Source organism: Diabrotica undecimpunctata, chromosome 9 (assembly GCF_040954645.1).
Source record: "Diabrotica undecimpunctata isolate CICGRU chromosome 9, icDiaUnde3, whole genome shotgun sequence".
In the NCBI taxonomy this organism is placed as follows: domain Eukaryota; kingdom Metazoa; phylum Arthropoda; class Insecta; order Coleoptera; family Chrysomelidae; genus Diabrotica; species Diabrotica undecimpunctata.
In genome coordinates this window covers 30,669,255-30,694,891 of record NC_092811.1, presented here as the reverse complement: position 1 = coordinate 30,694,891, position 25,637 = coordinate 30,669,255, and the positions used below count along the sequence as shown (strand labels likewise).

The following is a 25,637-nucleotide window of genomic DNA, read 5'->3' as shown; positions in this document are numbered from 1 at the left end:
GGAGATCACAGATATTTTCAGCTGAAATGAGTATGTGGTGTCGCTTTTGGTGTCATTCTGTTTCTTTTGTTTCAGAGAGTGATCACAGGAAACAATTCGTTAATCTAAATAAAGCCATAGACATTTAAAATTATCTAATATCTAAACAGAATTACGTAAAATGTCTAGAAAATATAACAGATCAAAACCGTTGACACAGGAGGAACTCGAGAGGTTATTTGCGGAAAGTCATGATAGTCTTGATAGACGATTCAGATGCAGATCCGGATTTTGACATTAACATCAAGTTTGCAAGGTTATGTCGAGAAATAGATTCGAAATTTTGATGAGAATGCTACATTTCGCGGATGACAACTACCGGCAGCCCAATGATCGTTTACATAAAATGTCATCTATTCTCAGTATCATAAAAAATTCCTTTCAAAACGCGTATATCCCTGCATTGATGAGAGTAATATACCGTGGAGAGGCCGGCTTCATTTTCGCCAGTACATCCCAAATAAACCACATCGTTAAGGGATCAAAGTGTTTAAACTTTGTGCGGCTGGTGGATACACATACGGTTATAAAGTCTACACTGGGAGAGATCTAGAAAGGACAGGAAACGTATCTGATAGTGTTGTTTTTGATTTGATGGCCCCTTTGCTTGATTCTGGAACGTACTTGACAACTGATAATTGGTATACCAGTGTCAATCTGGCAGCCAGACTGCTTATGAGAAATACTCATCTTACAAGAAATTTAAGGTCTAACCAAAAGGGCAATCCTGCTGCAGTGGTGGGTTCTAGACTAAATAAAGGCGAGATCAAATCTCAGCAGTCAAACCATGGAGTAACCGTTTGTAAATGGAAAGATAAGAGGGATGTGTTAGTGCTCAGCACATGTCACACAGATTCAATGGTTGAAGTTACGCGACGACACGGAGCTGCAATCATGAAACCGGAAATCGTGGTAAGCTACAATAAATCAAAAGCGTTTATCGATCTATCTGACCAGATGAATGCCTACTCTCCGTAGTTGAGGAGAACTCTCAAATGATACCGCCGTCTTATTCTGGATTGCATACTAGGCACAACCATGGTAAATGCATTTGTTATGTACAATGCAAACAATCCAAATAATAAGCTTAGTGTGACGGACTTCAGGCATAAGGTTGCTGAAGAACTTCTCTATCCTACCGAAGAAGCACCCCTGGCACCATCCCCACCTCCTGTCAGAGAACACAGATTGCAAGCTGTTGAGGGAGTTGTTTCCAAGTTGCCACTTGGTTTTTTATTTGAGCCCATATAAGCTCGATAGGGTTCAGCTCACAATGATAAAGAGGGAGGCGATGTACAATTATGTTGTTTGCACGAGCCATTTCATCGACTGCATATTTCTTGAAAACGGGTATATGTATCCTCGCGAGGTTTAATAATTGTACTTTCAACATGTTATCATTGAATGGTATATTTTTTTGAGAGAGCCAGTTGATTATTTCACCTTTTCGCCAGGCAGTCGTTGGTGATGGCTCCAACCGTCGACTGTGGTATGACGCATTGTCCATAACAACGACAGAATTTGCTTCAAGGCTTGGTAGAATATTTGAAAACCAACCTTCGAATCTTTGAGCGTCCATTTCCTCATGGTAATCGTTGGTTTTCTTGGATTCGAATAGTAACAAGCCGTTGTCCAAAAAACCCGAATCGCTGCCTATATGTGTTATTATGAGCCCCCGTCCTTTACCCACTGGTGTTTTTAATCCTAATCAAAGCTCTTCAATGAAGGCTTGTCGACGACTTTTAATTTCCAAATCTTGCCACATCTTTGAGACAGTATGACCTTGATTTAGCCAAGTTTCATCTAAATAGTATACTTTTCGTCCTTCACGACGATACTCTCGGATTTTTTGTAAGTAATTTCTCCGCCACAAAACAATTTCATCTTTTTCTAAAAGAACACTATTCCTGCTTCTTTTTATATATTTAATGTTCATTTGTTCTAATGTTCGCAATAAAATACGTCGTGTAATTTTGGGTATTGAATTATCGGAATTTATTTCAACTTCAACTTTCTTTAAGGTTGGGATTTCGTTTCGAAAAAAGAAAGCATGGAATTTCCTCCGAATAGCATATTTGGTATGATCTTCAAGATGAATGCGTTTTCTACCTTTGGTTTCAATGGATTCAACAGATCCATCATTCAATTTGCTTTCACTTTGTTTAAAATTGTTTACAATTCTGTATGCACTTCTCGTGGAAACTTTAGTCAAATCACTACACAGGGTAACTACATCGTTGACCGACATACTTTTATTCCTTTCACGGAGTCCACAATACACATTGAATATAATAGTTTTTTCTCCCATCGAAAAATTTGGACGTCGTTTACTTTTACTGCTTTCACTTTCCATATTACTCACAACAATAAAATAAGTGTTCACTGCTTAGATAATCTAATGGATATGTGAGTCATGTCCTGCGGTGGGGCCACGATGAGTAGAATACTATTTTGCTGACGTCACGTTGCGTAGCAACGACGAATAGAATCGACGGTTGCTGGGCAACGTGACGTCAGCAAAATAGTATTCTACTCATCGTCATCACACCACTGTTTACTTCGATAGCAAAACAACTGAATACCTGAGTAGCCGACTTTCACCGACTATCGCGGTTTTAGGGAGGTGTAACTATTACCTTCTAAACTAAAATTATTATTTATTGTAATTAATTCAAATTTATAAAACAATAATAAAAAGTAATGGGTTGTACAGCGATGTAGTATATCTTTATTAAGTAAAAATATTAAGAGAATAAAAGTTTTGATTCTAAAAGTATGTCGAGTGGGAGATAAAAAAATTGAACGTATTAATCGAGCACTGAAAGATGTATGTGGCGTCCGTCATCATTTTTAGTGGCGAATTTTGATTTCTCGTCCCAAAAAACTACAGCTTACCAAATTTCGTGTTGTTATCCCATGCCTATCACGAAATATTTAAAAATAAAAGTTTAACTTTGACCCCCTTTGTTTTGGTTATTATCAACTTTCGTACTAAAGTAAGTTAATTTAAATCGGCATATTTTAATCTCAGGAATCTAAGATTAAGTTATGGCCATTCGTTACCAAACACCATGTATATTATATTAATATATATATAATAACCCAAATGTCAACAATAATCATATTAAAATTAACATAATTATAAATAGGTACATATTTATTTAATACAAGTAGCTTTGTCGTAACTTCTTATGATATTTTTCGTACGCCTTTGGAAGACCTACAATAGCAATGAACCATCACTATTACTTCCAAGAATTTACTGCCTAGATTTCTGGATTCTGACTATAATAGGATGTGGATTAAATATGGCAAATGGTAGCCACATATTGTATATCATTTAGTTCTGATGAAGAGGCATCCTTTGTTTGAAGCAACATATTTAAACACTGAATTTGGTCTTTGTTTGTTTATTCAAAATGCAAACTACAATACTGTTTGATTGTCCGAACATTTGGTTACAAGAACTCTATATCGAAAATGTAAATAATACTCAAAGTCACTTAAAAGAAAAAATACAAAACTTAAAAAAATATAATTTAATATTTTATTCAAATTATATATAAAGGTGCAGTAAAAAATTTACTAAAGTATTTCTATATACACAAAAAACGTAATTATCTGCAGCAAAGAGACTAAATACGAAGTCTAAAAACTAAAATCTAAACGTATTTTGACAGTTCAAATACATTTTACAGATTTCATCTTAAATTTTCATTCATAGTACTTCAAAATTGCAATCGCAGCCACCTTTTATCATTGGAAAAAATCTTTTTTGCAATATCGCCATATTATTCATTTACAGTGTAGGTAAAAGTTTATGGTCGGTATGGTAGAATTTAACAGGATATCTAACACAGATATAAAATCATATTTTCAGCGAATAGACAAAGAAAGCAAATATATTTCCCCTTGGTCTCCCCACCCCATTTTTTAGACACGCCCATTAATGAACGTCTTGCGAATTTCCGATCCAGCTTAGCTTATACGCGACAGGGTTGCCTTATTACATATTTGAATTAAAACATTAATTGATTTAAAATATTGGCGATCAGTGGTGCGGTTATATATATATATATATATATATATATATATATATATATATATATATATATATATATATATATATATATATATATATATATACCCGGTATTTAGGCGTTCGACGCCCTTCCGGTAGGGATCTATGGAGGAGTATCACCTAGCCGCAAGCCCTTATCTCTTGCCGTACTGCTCCACCATAGGCCGATCAGATACCAGCATATTCTAGACTAAGCCGCAGATTCATTTTAGAATTTTAAACTGCTGTGTTAGCTTTTTTGTTTTCTGCACACCGAGCCGGGGATCGAACTGACATCTCTCGCATTGAAGCGAAGGAGAAGCCAGCCGCCCAGCCCGCTTGGCTAATCCGATCGACGGTGCGGTTATATTGCCATTCAAAACTTAATGATGATATTAAAAATGAAACATTAATTGACACAAATACTGGTCCTAAATTTCTAAAATCCATGAAACATTTACAGATTCGCATTTTTATTTGACGAAATTGTAACCCAATTTTGAATAATATAAGATCATTTTGGCAACCGTCGAGACGAGAGAAGCCACCTGTCGACAGCTATGTATTTCTTTTTGGAGGTAACTTTGTAAGTGTGAAGATACGAAATAATTATGCCGACTGTTTATACAACAGAAGAACGGGTACAAATAATAAAATGGTACTTTGGGGGCAATTCAGTACAAGAAACTATCAATTTATTTATTATGGCTTTTGAAAATAGGCCAATACCTATAGAAAAAACTGTATTAGCCATTATTCATCAATTTGAAAAGTTTGGCTGTACTAATGGCAGGTGTATAAAATGTTGCCCATCAGATCAACCTTGCGAAAACAAAATTTCTCAAGAACGAGAAATTCAAGTTTGTGCATTGGCTGAAGCGACGCCGTGTTCAAGTAAACAAATTGCCGATGAAGTTGATTTGAATGCAAAAACAGTGAGGAATATTTTGAAAAGAAACAACTACCATTGTTATAAAGTGCAGACAACTCAAGAAATATTTCCTGATGATAAATTTAAACGGATGCAATTTTGTGAAATTATGATGGAGAAATGCAATGCAAATAATTTTTTAAAAAATATTTTGTTTACAGATGAGTCCTCCTTCACAATTCACAAGAAACATAATCCATCCGTTGTACATTATTGGTCTCAGGAGAATAAGCATTTGAGTGTGTCTGTGCGTACGCAGTATCCACAAAAGTTGAATGTTTGGACTGGAATTTTGTGAGACCATATTATTGGTCCTTTTTTCATTGAAGGCAATTTAAACGCAGTCAAATATCTCCAATTACTGCAAAATCAAATTATTCCTGCACTTCAACGTCTTCAAATTAACTTCAACGAAATTTGGTTTCAACAAGACGGCTGCCCTGCACATAATGCAAAAGTCGTTAAAAACTATTTATCGTTAATTTTTGCTGAACGTGTCATTAGTACAGACGGTACAATAAAATGGCCCCCTCGGTCACCTGAGTTAGCTCCTCTAGATTTTTATTTTTGGGGGATGCTAAAAACAAAATTGTACAGGCATGAGTTCGAGTGAGCCAACAACTTGGAGGAACTAAAGAAAAAGATAATCCAACTTAGTTAAAACATTTCGGCAGATGAACTCAACGCCATGAGGAATACTTTGTATAATAGATTTGGTTACTGTTTGTTACAACTTGGTGGTCTCTTTGAACATTTAATTACCTAAGAATTTGGTTTAGAATTTCTAATTGTTTGGAGTTATTTTTAATTTAAACAGTAGTGTTGGAATTATTTTTTATTTGATTTTATTTTTATAGAACTAATTCTTATTTTCACACTTAATACCTCCAAAAAATCTAAACGAAAATAGTTTCGAAGATATTATTTGGAAATACCAAATAATGTCTTATTTTTAATTAAAAGACGTAAATTTTTCGTCCAGTTTAAATTTAATACAATACACCTGCTCCCTCATAATGCTTTACTAATACTGACCTACTGACTGTGTGTTTATTTATTATGCTTTATGAAAGAACAACTGTAGAGATGAGCGTTGAATCACCGAACTGTTTTATTTAACCGTTTATTTGTCGTTAACGAATCTACGTTTTCTCACTGGGAAGCCAACTAGTTCTAAAGCTGAAATCTTTATTGATAATTCGTTAAAGAATTTATTTATTGTAAATATTCAAATAAGAAGTCGTTTTCTTAGTTAAAATCATTTACCTCGTACAAGCGTAATAATTGTATTTTCAAAAAATGCACATTTGTAGAAGATGCAGCTTTTATGCTCGACTTTCTGAATTTTGCAATGATCGATTATTTTTAATTTGAAATATTAACACATGGGAGCCCCCGATTCACGTTTTATATAATTCAGCAAACTAAATTTTTATTTGGAGTTGGTGTTTTGTCTAACATAAATGTGAATTTATTCTGTGAGTACTAAATATTTACTTTATTAACTAATTGTGTGTTTAACATGTCTGCTCGTAAAGATGTTAGTATTTTATGGCATCACTTTGAGAAAGACATTAACAGTGAGAAGGCTGTATGCAAATTTTGCAAAGAAAAACTTAGTTATAAATCAACTACAACAAATTTGAAAAGCTGTTGAAAGTATTTCAGTATATTTTTCTTTGATTCAAGAAAGCATGTTTGGTTATGTACTCGCTTAAATATTTTAATTAGTTTTTCAACTTGTTACTTGTTTACGAAAAGCAGTTCAGTTTCATTAACGATAAAAACGTCAACGACTCACCTCTACTGTTTTTCTCATTAGAGAACTACGAACACAGTTTGTAGTTCAACGTCTTTATTTTAGAGCTCGACGTTGTGACTTTAAATGTGACTTTAAAATAAGCTTATTTTGATGTTTAGATTTCCAATACGGAAATCGAACTTAAAATACGAAACATTAATAAATTTTATTTACATAAAACGATTTCCGAAGTGGAAATCAAAATGTTAAATTAAACTTATTGTAAACAAAAATTGTGGCAAATTTAGAATAAAAAACAGTAAGCTGCCATTTAAATCAATTCGCACAAATTTGATTATCTTGGAATGTTGTTAGAATGCTAAAAAGACAACAGGTCAAATAAAACCAATAAGTTTGGCAATGTTGAACTTCTCTTTCTTTAGTTTCACTAATGCTATTTCGACGATATAATGGGCTGACCTAATATACCTCTCTCTTTTTAAATAGGTGTTTCTCACTCCATCTCACGTAAGATACATACCGACCATAAACTTTTACCTAGACTGTATAATGGCAGTAGAAAGTAAACATCGTTTTGGAAAATCGTGTAAATATATCAGCAATTTTAGTTTTCAAATTTTATCAAGTTCCATATTTTAAAAGTAACTGTTACTAAATCCAAAGTTTCATGAGTCACTATGTCACCAAATCTATTTACGACTATTTTTAATCTATTTAATCAAGATTATTAAATATTTCTTGTCCACACTAAATCTCCAAGCCTTAAGAAAAAAATTGTACCCAAACGAAAATTATTTGAGATACAAAACAGTCCTCAACAAAAATTACAATTCTGCCTGATAATTTATTATCAAACATTCCTTCACACTTTGAAAATCAAAACTCTGTATCAAACATTCCATCACATTTCAAAAATCAAAAAGTTTCTAAAGGTGTGTGTTATCTGTGTACTAAATATTACAGAGTGTAAAGAAGGCATTAGATGTCAAATGTGTCTTAGAAGATGTAATATATTATGTTAAAGGTAAAAAAGAAGAAGACGGATGACAGACAGATGTCATCCGGTACCGCTATTCCGGCCAGGGTCATGTAACTTGTAACTTGTAGCTTCTTGATTGCTATAATAAAGATTATGTATGAACATCTTGTTTAATATATATATGACCAAAGGAATCAAAACAGAAGATATCATGTGACTTGCATAACAAGATTCTATGGAGACACAGATCAAGTATATGTTTTCGAATCTTCTCAGAATAAAAAATAAAAGTTTACTTTGACATGCTCTTTATTTTGTGTCCACAAAAAATCCTTGCTTACCCAAATAGGTACCTATCTACCTACCTATCTTAACTTACGAGTTAAGTGGTAAAATATCACTTTAAAAAATTGTGGCCAATCACTAATATATATCGTGTCAATAACTGGAACAGTGTGGCCAATAGCTGGTTCATTTGTACATTTACAAAAGAACACATATTTTCAGACATGAAAGATTAACATAATAAAATTGTGCAACATTCAGAAATAATAATAAAATGCCATGTCAAAAATAGTCATAATAGCCAACAGTGTCAAAACATTTCATAGATATATCAATGTGCTCTCCTTAACAGGCCAATAACTGGTGCTTTTACCCTCTGAATAAACGTGCCATCATTGGAGTTAGTTTTTTGTGCCCTTTGTGTTTCCCATATTTAAAATCTGTTAAAATGTATCTGTTTTTGTCAGTACATTCTCAGAGAATTTTCAAAGTACAAAAGAGTACTTAACTCGGAATCAACAAAATGTGGAGTTAACTTGTTTTGGCAGTAAGGCAACAATATACAGTGGCAAATAAAAATTGTATATGGCTTAACGATAGACCCTATAAGGAACTCTGGAAACTTCATTAGAATATTTATGTTACAAAACTCAGTAGGAAGTAGAACTCGAGGAAGAGCTATCTCGATGATGTGGAAGAGCATCTCAAAACAGTTGGCATTAGAGGAAGGTGAAGAAAGGCATTTGATAGGGATAAATGGAAGGATGTCTTGAAACAGGCCAAGCCCTACGAAGTACTGTAGAGCCATAATGTACCAAAATATTGTTCATTTTGAAAACAAAAATTACCAAAAATTTAGCTTTTAAATAATTGGATCTCATAGCTGAAGCATCTTGTACTTACAAAAGAAGCACTAACTTTCTTATTTTCTTACATAATATATTCCAACAAATTTTAATAATATACTTGTTTTTCCAATGAAAAATATTGCAAAATATTTTCCCCAATTTTTAAAAAGATATACAAATATTTTACATGTAAAACTTGGAACAACAGACTACAATCTAATCTCACTTGAAGAAAAATTAACATTAGTTCCTGGACATTTTTGAAGTTTTTTACTTTTATGTATCTTCCATGGCAGGCAGCCAGAACGCCATGTTTGTACAGGCAGAAGCCAACATCATGTACTTTGGATTGAATTGCACACACTGAACTGGGCCTGGATGGTCAGCATTCAACACACAAACCTAAGTAATTAAAAATAGTTTGTTAAAATGATAAAACAATAACCATGTTTGCATAAATTTCAATATTACTAAAGTTTATTAATTTAGCAAATTCCCATCTGTAAACATGAGCACGTGTTGATATTCGCCCTCTCATTCGTCAAGGGGCTATTAAATATAATTTATTGCCTTAAGCCAGACGGATTCTCATGTTACAGACCCAAACTTGCCAGTCTGTTTAAATTCAAATTGTAGCGTGTTGCTTTTTTATTCAAAATGTTTTTTACTTCGTTATGTATCTCTCAGTTAATAATGAATATTTTATTTTAGCACATTTTCCTTCAATGGAACATTAAATTTAGCTCACAGTGATTAAATTTCAAGAAATTCTTACACTAATAGTTTCAAAAGTAAATATTTTTAAAAATCATATAATATACCTCAGTACGACCCTGTTTGGCTTTCACGTGCGTTTGTTGACGGATGGGAATATGTAAAACGAATGAAGTTTACTTTTGTAATAGGTGTAATATTTATAGAAAACATATTACTTTCAGCCAATCTTCTGCTTTTGTAAATTTGTATAAAGATTGTTAGAAAACAATTAACTCTGAATTTTATTTTTGTTTTAACATCCTAATATATTTCTAATCTGTAATACAATTATCAATTAACACCAGAAGCGCGACCGTTCCAATTTTGACCCATTTCAAAATTCATCTCTGTGCAGTAAATATTCTATACTTGCTATAGCCTTAAATTTTTATGACATTTTGTGAAATATCTGGTACATTACATACACAAAACTATATATCTACTATGATAACTAATTTTTTGTTTTTCTACGAAAATACCTTAAAGCACGGATGGGTCATTCTTGCCCAGCTATCTATATTAGTATAAATTATTTACAATTGATACATACTAATTTATATTGGAATTTAGGAGTTTACTACTTATAACTAATGGCAATAGAATGAGAATGTCGAAATACATAATATCGTCTGAATGGAGGGGATACCATACTTACGTTCGCCAGATCGTCCATCGCATCTCGATCTTGCGTCGTTCCGTTCAGTTGAGTTTGAACTAGTGAAGTGGTAGTACGTCTTTTTTTACTTTTATTGACTACATATAGGTGAAGGTGAAGACTACATTCACTGAAGGTGAAGTATTATACTCTTCATCTGATGAAGAGTGACAACAACCAGCCCAAGTTTATTCTACGTCCGATGACGACACGGAACCGATAGTGCCTCAGTCTGAGAGTAACGTTGTTGAAGGTATGTTATGTGTCCTTATGTGATAAGATGATGATACTATTTCGTACTTTTGTGTATTTTGTCGTTCTGATGTAGAATGTATTTGTTTTTCAGTGAATAACCACAGCCTATCCGCAGAAGCAGAGGACGTGGCCGACGAAGCAGACATGGAAGTAGACGTGACCGTAGTCAACCACCGGTCGGAGCAGAAGGATGTTATTTTGATGTTCTTTCTCAAAATCCTGTTGGCTCAGAAATTATAGCTCCTGATGGTATATTTTGGAAGATCGAAGCATTGTATAATGCATCTGCTGGTAGAAGAGCACATCAAAACGTGTTCAAAGATATTTCCGAGCCTACACCATATGCCAAACGTCGTGTTGATGAAACGTGTAACAGTGCTTGGCTACTTCTTATTGACGATAAAATTTTAAAACAAATCACCGACCGTACTATTCAAGAAGCACGCTGAGTTCATTCTAACACTTGGTCTCTAACAATAGAACAGTTAGAAGCATTTATAGCTATAATATATGTACGAGGAGCCATGGGTGCTAAAGGTATAGATTTGGATTCACTGTGGTCCGAGAAGTGGGGCAAATGTCACGTGAAAAATTTCGAGAAATAATGAAATATTTAAGATTCGATGTCATGTCTACACGATCGCAAAGACTGAAAGACGACAAGTTTGCATTAGCGTTGGAAATTTGGTACAATTTCATTGCAAATTCACAGAGCAGCTACGTTCCAGGACCATACATCACTGTCGACGAGCAACTGTTTCCATCGAAATGTAGGTGTAGGTTTACTCAGTTTATTGCCTCAAAACCCGATAAATATGGTCAAAAATTCTGGATGGCCGTGGACAAAGACACAAACTACATTGTCAACGCCTTTCCGTATTTAGGGAAAAACGAAGCGAGACCAAATAATGAGCGCCTCTGTGATTATGTGGTAAAAAAGTTGATGCAACCACATTTAAATAAAGGAAAAATGTTACGTGTGACAATTTCTTCACGTCACTATCACTGGCTGAATTTTTGAAAGCGAATAGTACTAGTCTCCTTGGTAGTATGAATAAAGCTCAACGTGAAATCCCGGCTTGTGTAAAGTACGCGAAAGAAAATTTATACAGTATAATACTTCTAAAGACAAGTGATATCTCATTAACCGATTATCAGGAAAAGCAACAAAAATGTGGTCATGCTTAGTACAATGCACTCGGATGTACAAATTGCAGCCACCGAGAAAAAGAAACCTGATACTAAAATTTATTAAAATGCTTTGTAAAAGGTATATATTTTTAAAAACCCAAACGGGCTGTTTTAGACAAAACGTTTTCGGAATCCATTATTCCATCATCAGTGTCCTATAAAATATATAACCACTTAATTAAAAAGAACGTGAAGTTAAAATTTTGACCAAGGTTAATGTAAAGTGTGGTTAATACTTACTAGGAGTACATGAATGTAGCCACTAAATACATGGGTAAAAACCCGTTAACAAATAATTAGTTACATTTGTTTTACATTATATTTTATAAATTATTAGGATGTTAAAGTTACCGTTGGATTAGGTAACATGGTGACATATGACTCCACGTTGAAGTTGCAAGTCCTGAGACGGTGTGTCTACGAGGACTTAATGGAAGCAACTGATTGAAATGACAATGTTGACAAGTTAGGACGGAACAAGTAACAGAGTAGTCAATATAACTGTATGTGTCTACTTAAGACAAAAGCCAACGTTAATTAAATTTGTTAAAGTAATAGATTTTTTGATATTAAATTAATATAACAGTATCAACCATCAATGTTGTTGTTTTTTAAAAATTGATTTTTATGTGTATGAGATGAAATGTGGAGAGAAGATAATGTGGTTATAGTTAGGCAACCAACTATGCATGTGTGTGGTAGTGTAATGAAAAAGAGATTTTTATATTTAGGCCCTTTATGTTTCTTCAACATTTGGTACTTGGAAAATAGAAAATAGACACATGTAGAAGGTTGAGTTATAGAAATTTTGTTGGATATTGGAGGAAAATGAATGAATATATTTAAAATATGAAAGTGTTCTTACATGAATGAAATAAAACTTTTGTAGTATAATGGTCATGTGAAATTTAACTTATAACTCGATTATATAAGGCCCTGTATGTCAAAAAACAACATTTGGTACCTGGTAAATGTAAAACTAATTAAGTTATAAGTACATGAAATTAAATATCTGAGACCTCACCACCAAGCCCAATTACGTTTCACTTCCATACTATCATGAAAGTCTTTCTGGAGATATTCGAAATCTCATCCAACGGTCGGTTGAAAACATCCATGTGTCATTTAAAGTACCCAACAATTTGGGTCAACACATATCTAATTCCAAAGATCCCATCAATTATATGGATCGGAGTGAAGTGTATAGATTAAAATGTTCAGATTGCAATGCCTCTTACATAGGTAGAACATGCAGATCACTATCCTCACGTTCTCTAGAACACACTAAAAGAGAAAATACTTCCACTTTCTCTCAACATCTTAAAGAACACAAACACACCCTTAATATCCCAGAAGACGTTTCACTTATTCACAACATCCCCCAAAAAAATTTCCTTAAATTAGACTTATACAAAGACCTTGAAATTCTTAAAGAAAAACAAAAAAGCCCAAATTGCGTCAATCGTCATGTATCCTTCAATCGAGACTTCCTCCCTCTCCATCGCCAACTATTTTCATAATCTTCATCCCCTACTCACTTTTACAACAAAAATCTACATTTATCACTATTTGTCCGCCCAATACTCATCTTCTTTAATCCACTCCAAAAAACTTTTCTGTTTACACATCACACTCCCAATCAGTCCTTATCTCTCTCTAGTAAACCCAAACCTCTAATCCGACCCACTATACCTTTTGTTGTCCATACTTCTTGTCGGCACCTCCAAACCTTAGACTATTCTTCATCTCTTTCAAACTAACCTCTCAGTCCTCATTTCACTCTTCCACACAACCCCCCTAGGGTTTGGTTGCAGCTCTCTGGGGATCTCAGCCTTCTGTATTCTTTCCGTATCCTACATTTTTTCAAAAACACTATAATTTTCTTATTTTTCACTCAATTTCATCAGAGCCACCCTAGAACCATTTCATTTTCATAATTGAGGTTTATATACACCTATAAAATCACCCAACTTATAACTTATCTCTTTATATTTCTCATGTACCTAGTGTTGCTTTATGACAGATAGGGCCTTTCTCAAGTTATAAGTTGAGTAGTATACTTACAACATACTACAAAACCATGCTCCAGCCATCAAATTCTGTTTATTTTAGATAATAGTTTAATGAACACCTTAAGACCTTCATATCCATTAAGAATTAAAAACAAATCCCACAACTTAATTACCATTAAAGCTGACCCCATAATTTTTGTTTTACTTAATTCTAACAGAGCCAACCCACAACCATTCCATTTTCACATTTTGGACAATTATACACCTGCAAATCATACAACTTGTAACTTATCCTTTTATAGTTACCATGTACCTAGTGTTGCTTATGACAGACAGGGCCTTTCTTAAGTTATAAGTTGAGTACTATTCTATTAACTTATTAAATATATATATAAAAAAAAAAAAACCATGTCCCAACCATCAATTTCTATTCATTTCACATAATAGATAATAAAATAAAACTTCCATACCACTTAGTCTGTTAACACCCTATCAGATATTTAATTTCATGTACTTATAACTTAATTAGTTTTACATTTACCAGGTACCAAATGTTGTTTTTTGACATACAGGGCCTTCTATAATCGAGTTATAAGTTAAATTTCACATGACCATTATACTACAAAAGTTTTATTTCATTCATGTAAGAACACTTTCATATTTTAAATATATTCATTCATTTTCCTCCAATATCCAACAAAATTTCTATAACTCAACCTTCTACATGTGTCTATTTTCTATTTTCCAAGTACCAAATGTTGAAGAAACATAAAGGGCCTAAATATAAAAATCTCTTTTTCATTACACTACCACACACATGCATAGTTGATTGCCTAACTATAACCACATTATCTTCTCTCCACATTTCATCTCATACACATAAAAATCAATTTTTAAAAAACAACAACATTGATGGTTGATACTGTTATATTAATTTAATATCAAAAAATCTATTACTTTAACAAATTTAATTAACGTTGGCTTTTGTCTTAAGTAGACACATACAGTTATATTGACTACTCTGTTACTTGTTCCGTCCTAACTTGTCAACATTGTCATTTCAATCAGTTGCTTCCATTAAGTCCTCGTAGACACACCGTCTCAGGACTTGCAACTTCAACGTGGAGTCATATGTCACCATGTTACCTAATCCAACGGTAACTTTAACATCCTAATAATTTATAAAATATAATGTAAAACAAATGTAACTAATTATTTGTTAACGGGTTTTTACCCATGTATTTAGTGGCTACATTCATGTACTCCTAGTAAGTATTAACCACACTTTACATTAACCTTGGTCAAAATTTTAACTTCACGTTCTTTTTAATTAAGTGGTTATATATTTTATAGGACACTGATGATGGAATAATGGATTCCGAAAACGTTTTGTCTAAAACAGCCCGTTTGGGTTTTTAAAAATATATACCTTTTACAAAGGATTTTAATAAATTTTTTTAATATATGGTATACAGCCAAATACAGGAACGTAGATTCCTTGTGGAAACCTGATACTATTAAATTTTATAATGAGACAAAATATGGTGTTGATGTAGTGGACCAAATGGCACGCAAGTATTCAGTGAAAGCATCGTCTACTAGGTGTTGGCCACTTCACACATTTTACAATTTACTGGACAGCTAGAATAAATGCCTGGATCTTATATAAATTATTAAATAAATCGCAAATAAGTCGTAGAAATTATATTCTAAAGCTAGGAGAAGAACTCTCATAAAAATACGCTGGGACTAGAGTTGCTGTCAAACGAACTGCTATCCGAGATGAAATCGATGAACCTCAAAAACAGCGAACACGTTGTGAAATCAAATCAGAGTGCTCTGGAAACAAATCATTTGTAAAATGCCACAAGTGTAAAAAACAGTCTGTAAAAAATGCACTTCCACACAATATTTTGTATGTTCATTATGTAGGTAAGAGCACTGTACACTGTTTGTAGATTTTCACTTTGTTTATTACTATTATTAATTAACAAATAAATATGTGATATTTTGTTTCAAGTTTCCTTTTACATTTTCGACTTAAATCATACGGGTCCAAAATGACACGTTCGCGCTTATAGGACTGGCAGAAATGTCAGCGCTTCTAGTGTTAAAAAATCAATTATCTGACAATATTTAACGATATAAATATTATTAAAGAAAAAATGTCTTATAGAAAATTGCCCGTTGACAATTTACTACCTAAGTCTGATGCCATAATGGGCAGGGGTTTTAAAAACCTTTCCAGTTGGTGTGTATTTGTCCCATAAGAAGTTAAAAAATACTCGTTCTTTTAATTGTTTGAAGAATACATAAGGACATACATTCTATGCATATGGCATTATTTGTTGTTCGTGAACTTGTGAGGTAAGAATATCACAGTATTAAGATATTTACTATGAATATACATATTTTAAGGCTATGTTATTGTTTGATTAAAACTTTAATTATTTTTTTAATGTATTTCAAAATAAATCAATAAATCATACAAGAGTTTTCGTAGATAAAGTAGGTAAAACATCATCTACAAAATTGGATTACATATTGACAAATATCGAACCACATCTTTATAAATCAAATGTGTTCGAGGGTCACTTCAGTGACCATAAAGTATTTTCACTTAGTATAAATTTGCAAGCCAATAAAGTATCGAAAAAAGATAAAAAACCCATCAGTTACAGGGATATGTCAGATGAAAATATGCTGATGTTTAAAGCAGGGATTTCTTCTACAGTTTTTGATGAAGTTTATTCACAATTGAATGCTGAATATGCCATAAATTCATTTGTTAGCATTTTAGATTACAATCTAAATTTATATTGTCCAATAAAAACACGGTATAAAGCACACAAAACAAATAAGGTTACATGGGTAACAAATGAGGTAAGACACGCTAGTGAAAAACTAAAAAATCTACACTGGATAGCAAAAAATATAGGGAGTCTCGAGTCTCAAGATACCTATAAACAGGCAAAAAAAGAATATAATTCTCTATTAATAAATACTAAAAAAAACTTTCATAGTGACTTAATTAATCAATCTTACAATATACCAAAAACAGTTTGGAATTTAGTAAACAGTGAAACTGGTAGGCAAAAGAACAGGTCTGATATTATTCTACATTATGATAATAAAATTATTACCAAGTCTTGTGATATTGCTAATTCGTTTGCCTCATATTTTGCTACAATTACAGAATACAATCTTCAAACTCATTTTGGCACATCGTTACCTTCTTCTTGTACTACCTCAAAAATGTGTAACAAAACATTTTTCTTTTTACCGGTAACTCCAATTGAAATAAAAAATACAATCGATCAACTAAAAAATAAGCCTAGTACTGGTATTGATAACATATCTGTAAAAATAATAAAACTGATAAGTGATCATATATCGATTCCTTTAACCCATTTAGTTAATCTCTCAATAACAACCAGTGAATTTCCATCCATATTTAAAATGGCAAAAGTTATTCCAATCTTCAAAAAGAATGACCCTCATGATATTTCAAATTATAGACCAGTATCTGTCCTTAGCATAATTTCAAAAGTAATAGAGAAGGTTGTATACAACAGAATGTTAAATTTTATAGAAGAATACAATTTATTAACTCCAACCCAACACGGCTTTAGATCAAAAAAGTCAACACTCACGGCTGCATGCAGCTTGTTTGAGCGTATTTATGATGAATTAGATAGTAGAAACCACGTGGCAGGACTATTTTTTGATCTATCACGTGCTTTTGACTGCCTAGATATTACATTTATTCGCAATAAATTATATAACGTTGGTTTTAGAGGGATATTTCTAGAATGGATAATAAATTTCTTAAGTGACAGGAAGAGTGTTGTTAAGATGAAAGAATCAAGCTCAGAACCATACACGACAAATAAAGGAGTACCACAGGGATCCGTGCTGGGACCATTATTATTCCTAATTTTTATTAATGACCTACCAGATCACATAAGGGCACTTATAATATCAATGTTTGCTGATGATACCTCGTTAATAGTCTCTGCACGTACACTAGAGGAATTAAAAATGACAATGAAGACTGTTGTTGACTGCTTTATACGCTGGTGTAATACCAACAGACTAATATTAAACATTGACAAGATGCAAATTATTTATTTTCATTCATACAACTCATCTAAATATGACTATATCTTAACCATCCACGATAGAAACAATATGTTATCTTCCACTCACTCTACAAAGTTTTTGGGTGTATTCATTGATTGTAATCTCAAATGGTCAGAGCAAGTGAAGTCAGTGAACATGAAATTGAATAAAGCTTTTTATGCTATATCTAGAATTAAAAACACACTACCCATCTCGGCATTAATGAACGTTTATTATAGCCTTGCTTACAGCCACATGTGCTACAATGTAATTTTGTGGGGGAACTCAGTAGATAGTAACAAAGTGTTCATTAACCAAAAAAAAATTATCCGTAAAATTTTTAATTTGGATTATCAACAGTCTTGTAAACCAGTTTTTATTAAACATCAAATTTTAACTTTCTACTGCCTATATATCTATAAATGTTTACTTTATGTCAAAGAGGAAATCAATACATTTCCAGTAAATTCAGACAATCACTACTACAATACAAGAAGTGCTGAATCTTTACGAGTTCCTAAACACAGAACATCCAAATTTCAAAATTGCTTCAGATATATGGGACTGACCTTATACAATCATTTGCCAAAAACTGTGAAAGAAATACCACTTATCTCTAAATTTAAAAAAAAATGTTAAAGATTTACTCTTAAGAAAAGCATATTATTCTATAAATGAATATCTTGAGGACAAACTGCAATAGCTTCATATTTTACTTGTAAAAATGTTATTTTATATATTTTATGTTTTGTCAATTTCTTTTACACTGTGAATATTGTATTATACACACTAATGTTTTTTATACCTAATTCTGCAGTGACGTATCCTATACATGTATTTTGAATGTCTTAAAGGATCAATAAAGATGACTATGACTATGACTATTGAATTTATTTACGAAGTTGAAAATATTTCAATTAATGTTTTATTCTTTTTTTGTTGTCAGATATTTTATCCTGTAAAAGTCTAAAGATATTCATTTTCTCATAGTTTAAGCTGTAATATAACATTATGTGGAAACCATGCACATAAGGCCAGAGAAGAACGGGGTGTTTTGGAAATATCACTACTTAAACGAAAAAAAAAAACAACAAAAAAACAAAGACAAAAATATATAGAGCAGCAATTAGACCAGTGATATCATACGAAGAAAAAGTAATGTGTCTTACGAAAAAAGATGAAGAAAAACTAAAAGGAGAATATAGAAGACTAATGCAGCATAAAATAAGAAATAGAAATATAACTGAAGGGGAAGACATAGCAAAATTTATTAATGCGCAAAGACTGAGATGGTTTGGACACATACAAAGAATAAAAGAAGATGCACTAATTGGGAAGATAATAAACCTAAAACCAGTAATAAACAGACCAAAAGGAAGACATGTTCGCATGTTTTAAATAACATTTTTGATGATTTACTATTTACCTAAATGTAATTCCCACTAAGATATTAAATAATACCAGATCATTTAATTTTTAACTATCAACAAAAATGTAATATATGATAACAAGTATAAATTTGATGGTAATATGATATTCACAGATATCGCCGCCTATCTGCATAATTTCTTTGTTGATGACACTGTTTAGATAACACGAATGAATCATTTTTCAATCATATGTGAGTATGGAACCTTATTTTTCTAATAACAATATCTTCCAGCAAAGGGATAACTTTGATTATTTGTTAAACAAATTAAACAAAAATCATTAAAACATGTTTGTTAATAAATTCACTGTTTGAATACCATATATTATATTCCGATTGACACAGCAGAGCAGTAAAATATTATACATAAAGGTATTGTAACAGATATCTTCGCTAAATTGGTTGACTATAATAATAAAGTTATCAGCAATAAATGGTAAAGCGTATTTGATAAAATTATTGTCTTACACAATTTGGCAACTCAACCAATAGATATAGAGATAGAAAACTGTAATTTATATTAGGATTTGAAAATGTTACAGAGTCATCATGTAGAAATCTACAATCTACAATTTAGTTAAAAAATTTAACATAGCAGTATGCCGCAGTAGAGCCATCTCTAGGATCAGAAACAAATTAATATAGGGTGCAGATCAACCTTAAAAAAATGTTTTAATGTGTAATAGTTTTTGAGTTTATTTTTTAGATCTGGGCATCCAGTATTACCGAGTTTTTCAGTAATGACAACAAAACTACTATTAATTATTTAAACTACTAGAAAATGAATATATTTAGTCTTTCAGGGGATCAAATCTCTAGCACTTAAAAAAGAATAAAACATTAATTTAAATATTTTTTAGCCTCATAAATAAATTGAATGATTTATTAATTTTGAAATAACCCCAATAAAAACAACAACAAAATACCTCGAAAGACAGTAAAAAATAATTAAAGTTTTAATCAAACCATAACATAACCTTAAAATCTAAACATTCACAGTAAATATCTTAATACTTTGATATTCTTATCTCACAAATTCACGAACTACAAATAATACCAATCTCACAAAATGAATGTTCATAACCAAAGTCAATATTTATTCTTCAAACGATTAAAAAACCAGTACTTCCAACTTCTTATGGGACAAATACACACAAATTAGAAATGTTTGGAAAGGTTTTTAAAACCTCTGCCCCTCTCTAACATCAGAGCTTAGGTAGTCCATTAATTAAACCTTTAATATTCTTCATTAACCCTTAAATGCCCAATCGGGGTCACTATGGGACCCCAGACATACATTTTTGGCTATAATATCTTTATTTGAAACATTTGGCAACCGCGCAATCAGGTATTTGTGTGGACGTGTCTCCTACGTTTTCTGTTAGTATACCACGAACATTCGTGAGGTGCAGTGGTCTGTAAGAGAGATTTAGATAAGTGGGGTCTCGCTGTGACCCCGATTGGGCATTTAGAGGCACCAGAATATTTTTATTATTTTTAACATTTTTCGTCAGTTTACATTGAAAAATGGACCGTAAGAGAATGAAAATGACAATAAGCGACCAAGAACATGAAAAAATTATCCGAAATATAGAAGAAGGGATATCAGACTCCGATTTCGACTATGAGATTACCGACGAATCAGATAGCGAAGAGCAAGATGTTTTTGAGGAAAATGTTTCGGAAACTGAGGACAATTTAGAAGTCAACAGTGACGAGGAATCAGATGCAGAACCTACCGAAGTGGACGATAATATTAGTGAGGTTAGTGGTCCAACATATACATCCAAATCTGGAATGCAGTGGAATAGCCTACCTTTCGTGAGATCCAAGAGGCAACAAAAAAATATTATAAATGTACATCCAGGCTTCACAAACTATAGTAAAAATTCCAACACGTTTTTAGACTATTTCAATTTATTTTTGACCGAAGAGATGAAGAATGTCATATGCCTTCATACTAATGAAGAAGCTGTTAGGCGTTATCAAGAGTGGAACGAAAAACATCCGAATAAGAAAAAAGAGTGGACGGTACTTACCAACAATGAACTGGATAGCTTTTTAGGAGCACTTATCAAAGCTGGTGCTTTAAGGTGTGGGAAAGAATCGACACGAGAGATATGGTCTACAGACACCTCAATACGCCGGTCATTTTTTACAGCCGCATTCGCTAGGAACCGATTTGAAGAATTATCGAGTTTCTTGAGGTTTGATGACAAAGTGACCAGGGTGGAGCGGAAGGAACAGGATAAGTTAGCGGCGATACGAGTAATTTGGGACATGTTCGTCTCTAACTGTGACAAAGCCTTTGAACCATACGAACATATAACCGTTGACGAACAGTTAGTGAGTTTTAGAGGAAAGTGTCCTTTTAGACAATATATAAAATCAAAACCTTGCCGCTATGGGATAAAAATTTGGGCTGCCGTGGATGTTAAAACATCTTATTTATCAAAACTTCAGGTGTACCTTGGAAAACTACCAGGTGGTAGAATAGAGAAAAATCAGGGATTTCGTGTTGTGAAAGATCTGGTGGAACCATATCATGGCAGTTGGAGAGGAATTACAACTGATAACTTTTTTACCAGTGTTCCTCTTGCTCAATATCTTTTATCTAAAAACCTTACTTTACTTGGGACCGTCCGCAAAAATAAACCTGATACACCACCACAACTAAGTTTGACAAAAAGACCTGCGGAGTCGTCAATATTTGCTTTTACTAAAGAATTAGCTATGGTTTCGTACATACCTAAAATACACAGGATGGTACATCTTCTTTCAAGTCAACACGATAGTGATATAATTTGTCAAGACTCTCAAAACAAACCCTTGATGATTTTAGACTATAATAATACCAAGGGTGGTGTTGATAATGCCGACAAACTGATTAGGGAATATTCCTGTAAAAGAAGAACTGCTCGTTGGCCATTCAGGCTCTTTATGAATATTATAGACATATGTGCACTAAATGCCTATATTTTATACATTGAAAAAAATCCTGATTGGAAGAAAAATAATTTTTCACGAAGACGTATTTTCCTGTTACAATTAGGGGCTGAGCTTGCTCGAAACAACATGGAAAAAAGAGCGAAATATATAAAACATAAAGCCTATGTAAAATCTGCTCTAAAAGATTGTGGCATACCAATGGTAAACTCAACTACCGAAGTTGCAACTCAATCCGTCCATTCAGCTAAGAAACGTGCTCGTTGTTACCAGTGTCCGCGAAACTGTGACAGAAAAGTGAATACCGTTTGCTCTTTTTGCAAAAAATTTATATGCCAGGTGCACAGAAAAGAAGAAAAAACTATTGTATGTAAAAATTGCAACTAAAAGTTATATGCTTATATTATTATTTAATTTTAATTTTGTTCGAATTGAAAATAATTTGTTTCTAGAAAAGCCGTTAATTTTGTATGAAAAATAAATAAAAATTATTCAAATATGCTTAAAATTATTTTTAACCGTGTTTTCCTTTTAGTCAGTGCTAAATGACGTTACTAAATTGAAAATTTTAGTGGGGTCCCTAGGAGACCCCACATGGGCATTTATGGTTATTTTCATATCACAGGCATTTAAGGGTTAAGTACTTACTTTATATCCTGTGTCTGCGTTCCAAACATGAACTCTTCCATCAGTTGATCCACTAAATATAAATTGAGAGTCTGGACTGAAAGATGCCTCAATGGGAATACCCTTATTGTTAAGATGGCCTGTGAAAGTTTGTAGAGGAGTGCCATGGAAAGCATCAATCAGTCTAATAATTGATCCATTTGTGCTAATAAGGATAGTTTTTCCATCTCTGGAGAATTTCAAACCTGTCCAGTCACACTCTTTTTCTTGTGTTAGTTTGAATGTCACAAAGGGACCCTAAAATAAAATAATATTTTTTTAATTTTAAAAGTTGTATTTTGAAAACAGCTTTTAACCTGGAGTCCAACGCATCAAATAAAGAAGTTCAAAGTTTACAACTGTTCTTAATTCCCATTCTCTACTAATTACAAAAGTAAAATGCTTCAAAATAGCTATAGAACAAAATGTATAACTCTAGTTTTTGATGATGCCTTTATAAGCACAGGAATCAAGGAATAGTTGACAATATTGATTCATTAGAATAGATGAGAAATATTAATAAATAAGAAAAAATGTGAAAAGCTAGATAATATGGAAAAAAATTTAGATACATGATACAGCATATGCAGAAACAAGCCTAAAGAAAAAATTTATAAAATGTAATTAATAGATAACCTAATCACAAGTCAATATCTTACAATTGGGGAACAAAATATAGAACTTTTATAGACAACAAGAAACAGAAAATGCTATGAAAATATGTGAACTGAAGAAAAATAACTTATCACACAGTGTTTTTGAACTTTTAAAAGATACTCAGAACTATTTAACAATCATTTGTTGAATAGTTGAGTAGATGAAGGAAGTTGAGCAGTTGCATGATTATTTTTAGAACAATAAAAGGGAAGTTATAAGCAGATTTATTATAAAATATCACATTCCTATCAATACTAAGCAATAACATAATTACCTTATCAAATGATCTCAGGTCATATAGTTTTATACTTTCTGAATTAACACCTGCAGCAAAAATCAGTCCCTCTGGGTCATATGCAGCCACTGGTCTTCCTGATAAATGCATTAACCCTTGGCAATTTGCAGATCGCAAGTCCCACAATCTCAGTGTTTTGTCTAATGATCCAGACAAAAATGTATCCTCTACAGGAGATAAACAAAGAGATACTACTTTTTTGGTGTGTCCCGGAAAATACCTAATATATTTATTGTCATGTAGGGATAGATATCGAATCGTGTCGTCGACTTTAGTTGAACTATGAATGGCAGTGTTTTTTGCATGAGTAAAATGTATTAGATCTACTCCATATTTCTTGCTGTTAACTGTTCGTATTTGGGTTCCTTTTTCGCAATCGTATATAACAATTTGGTCATCCTCGCTACATGATATCAGAGTCTCTCCAGTCGGCGAGAAATCGATACTATTTATTTTGTCTGTATTTTCTCGAAAAACCTTTGCAACGCGGAAACTCCGCACCACTTGGTCTACCAATTTCATCTTCATATGTGCAGCCGTTTTTTTGTAACTTCTTTTAAGTACAATTTAATACCAAACTATTTAAAAAGTAGCTAGAACAAACCTAATAAACAAAGAATTAAACATGGAGGATGAGTTGGAGTACATTTGCCACGGAACACCATGTGCTCTTAAAATGAAAACAGATTGAAAAGAAGTTGAATTTTTCTTGTGTAAACTGTTTAATTTAATTTTAAATGGATTATTTGAAAATCGATAATATAAACTATTCCAAAAACCCAATGGGTTTTTCATAAAATAGAAAATTTAATAAAAAGTATGTATCTTGTGACTTTATATCCTTTACGTTGGCTGTCCCTGAGAATTTAGGTGGAGCATGCTACCAAAAAAACCCACGGTTCCTCTAGACTTACAACGGTTGCCTACACGGTTCGTAGACTTACTACCATGGACACGACTTACTACGGTTGCCTCTTCCGACTAACCAATGAACATTAAGCCCGAAATTACGTCACGAGAGTACAGTAATTTGAATCGTAACATTTATTGTTAATCGGGGTTTTTATGTTTTTGATGTATGGAAAATATAAAGATAGTTATGAAATAAAGATGTTTAGTGGATTATAATACCTAATTATGGAAAACTGTTGATATTTAGGTAGTTTGATACTTAAAATTAATCAGAATAAAGTTCTAGATTTACGTAAATCTAGGACTTCAATCTCCATTTTACACTAAAATTTGTTGCATATACTGAATTATCAATACGTACTGGATTAACTATTGAATGAATTACCGGCCCTTATTACCCTCCTTATAATTATCGTCCTATACCGGAGGTCGGCTAGGATTATCCGAGTTAGAATTACTTGTATAATTTAATGTAAGAATTTAAATAATAGGTAATAAATTTTAATTGGTAAAAAACGTAACCAGTTTATTGTATTTCCAATAGATATAAATATACACTACATAATTATTTTTTTCATTTTTAAAATAATTTTCCCTGATCGATCATTAATATCTTCATCTTGTTACTTAATTCGCATGAATATCCTTTGTCTGCAGTATGTTTGTACGAGACAAAGGGGCAGTGGCGGTTGGTGTGGTAAAATTTTGGATAGGCCAAGCCAGCAAATTACATATAGCTATGTGTAATCAGTGACTGATCCAGAGGGAGGGGTCACGGGGTCATGACCCCCCCATAACTAATTTTTTAAAGATTTTCTGTTCATTTTAACTTCTGCG

At 32.6% G+C, this 25,637-nt stretch overlaps 1 protein-coding gene across 1 annotated transcript; it reads right to left on the bottom strand.

The window, feature by feature from the left end:
* Nucleotides 1–3,572: 3,572 nt before the first annotated feature.
* On the bottom strand, nucleotides 3,573–24,569 carry Wdr82 (WD repeat domain 82). Its single transcript, XM_072543098.1, has 3 exons — nucleotides 23,868–24,569; nucleotides 22,919–23,194; nucleotides 3,573–9,306 (listed from the first exon to the last, which is right to left on the bottom strand). Exons 1-3 carry the CDS (start codon nucleotides 24,414–24,416, stop codon nucleotides 9,181–9,183), a joined length of 951 nt encoding a protein of 316 aa, XP_072399199.1. The 5' UTR covers nucleotides 24,417–24,569; the 3' UTR covers nucleotides 3,573–9,180.
* Nucleotides 24,570–25,637: the final 1,068 nt, after the last annotated feature.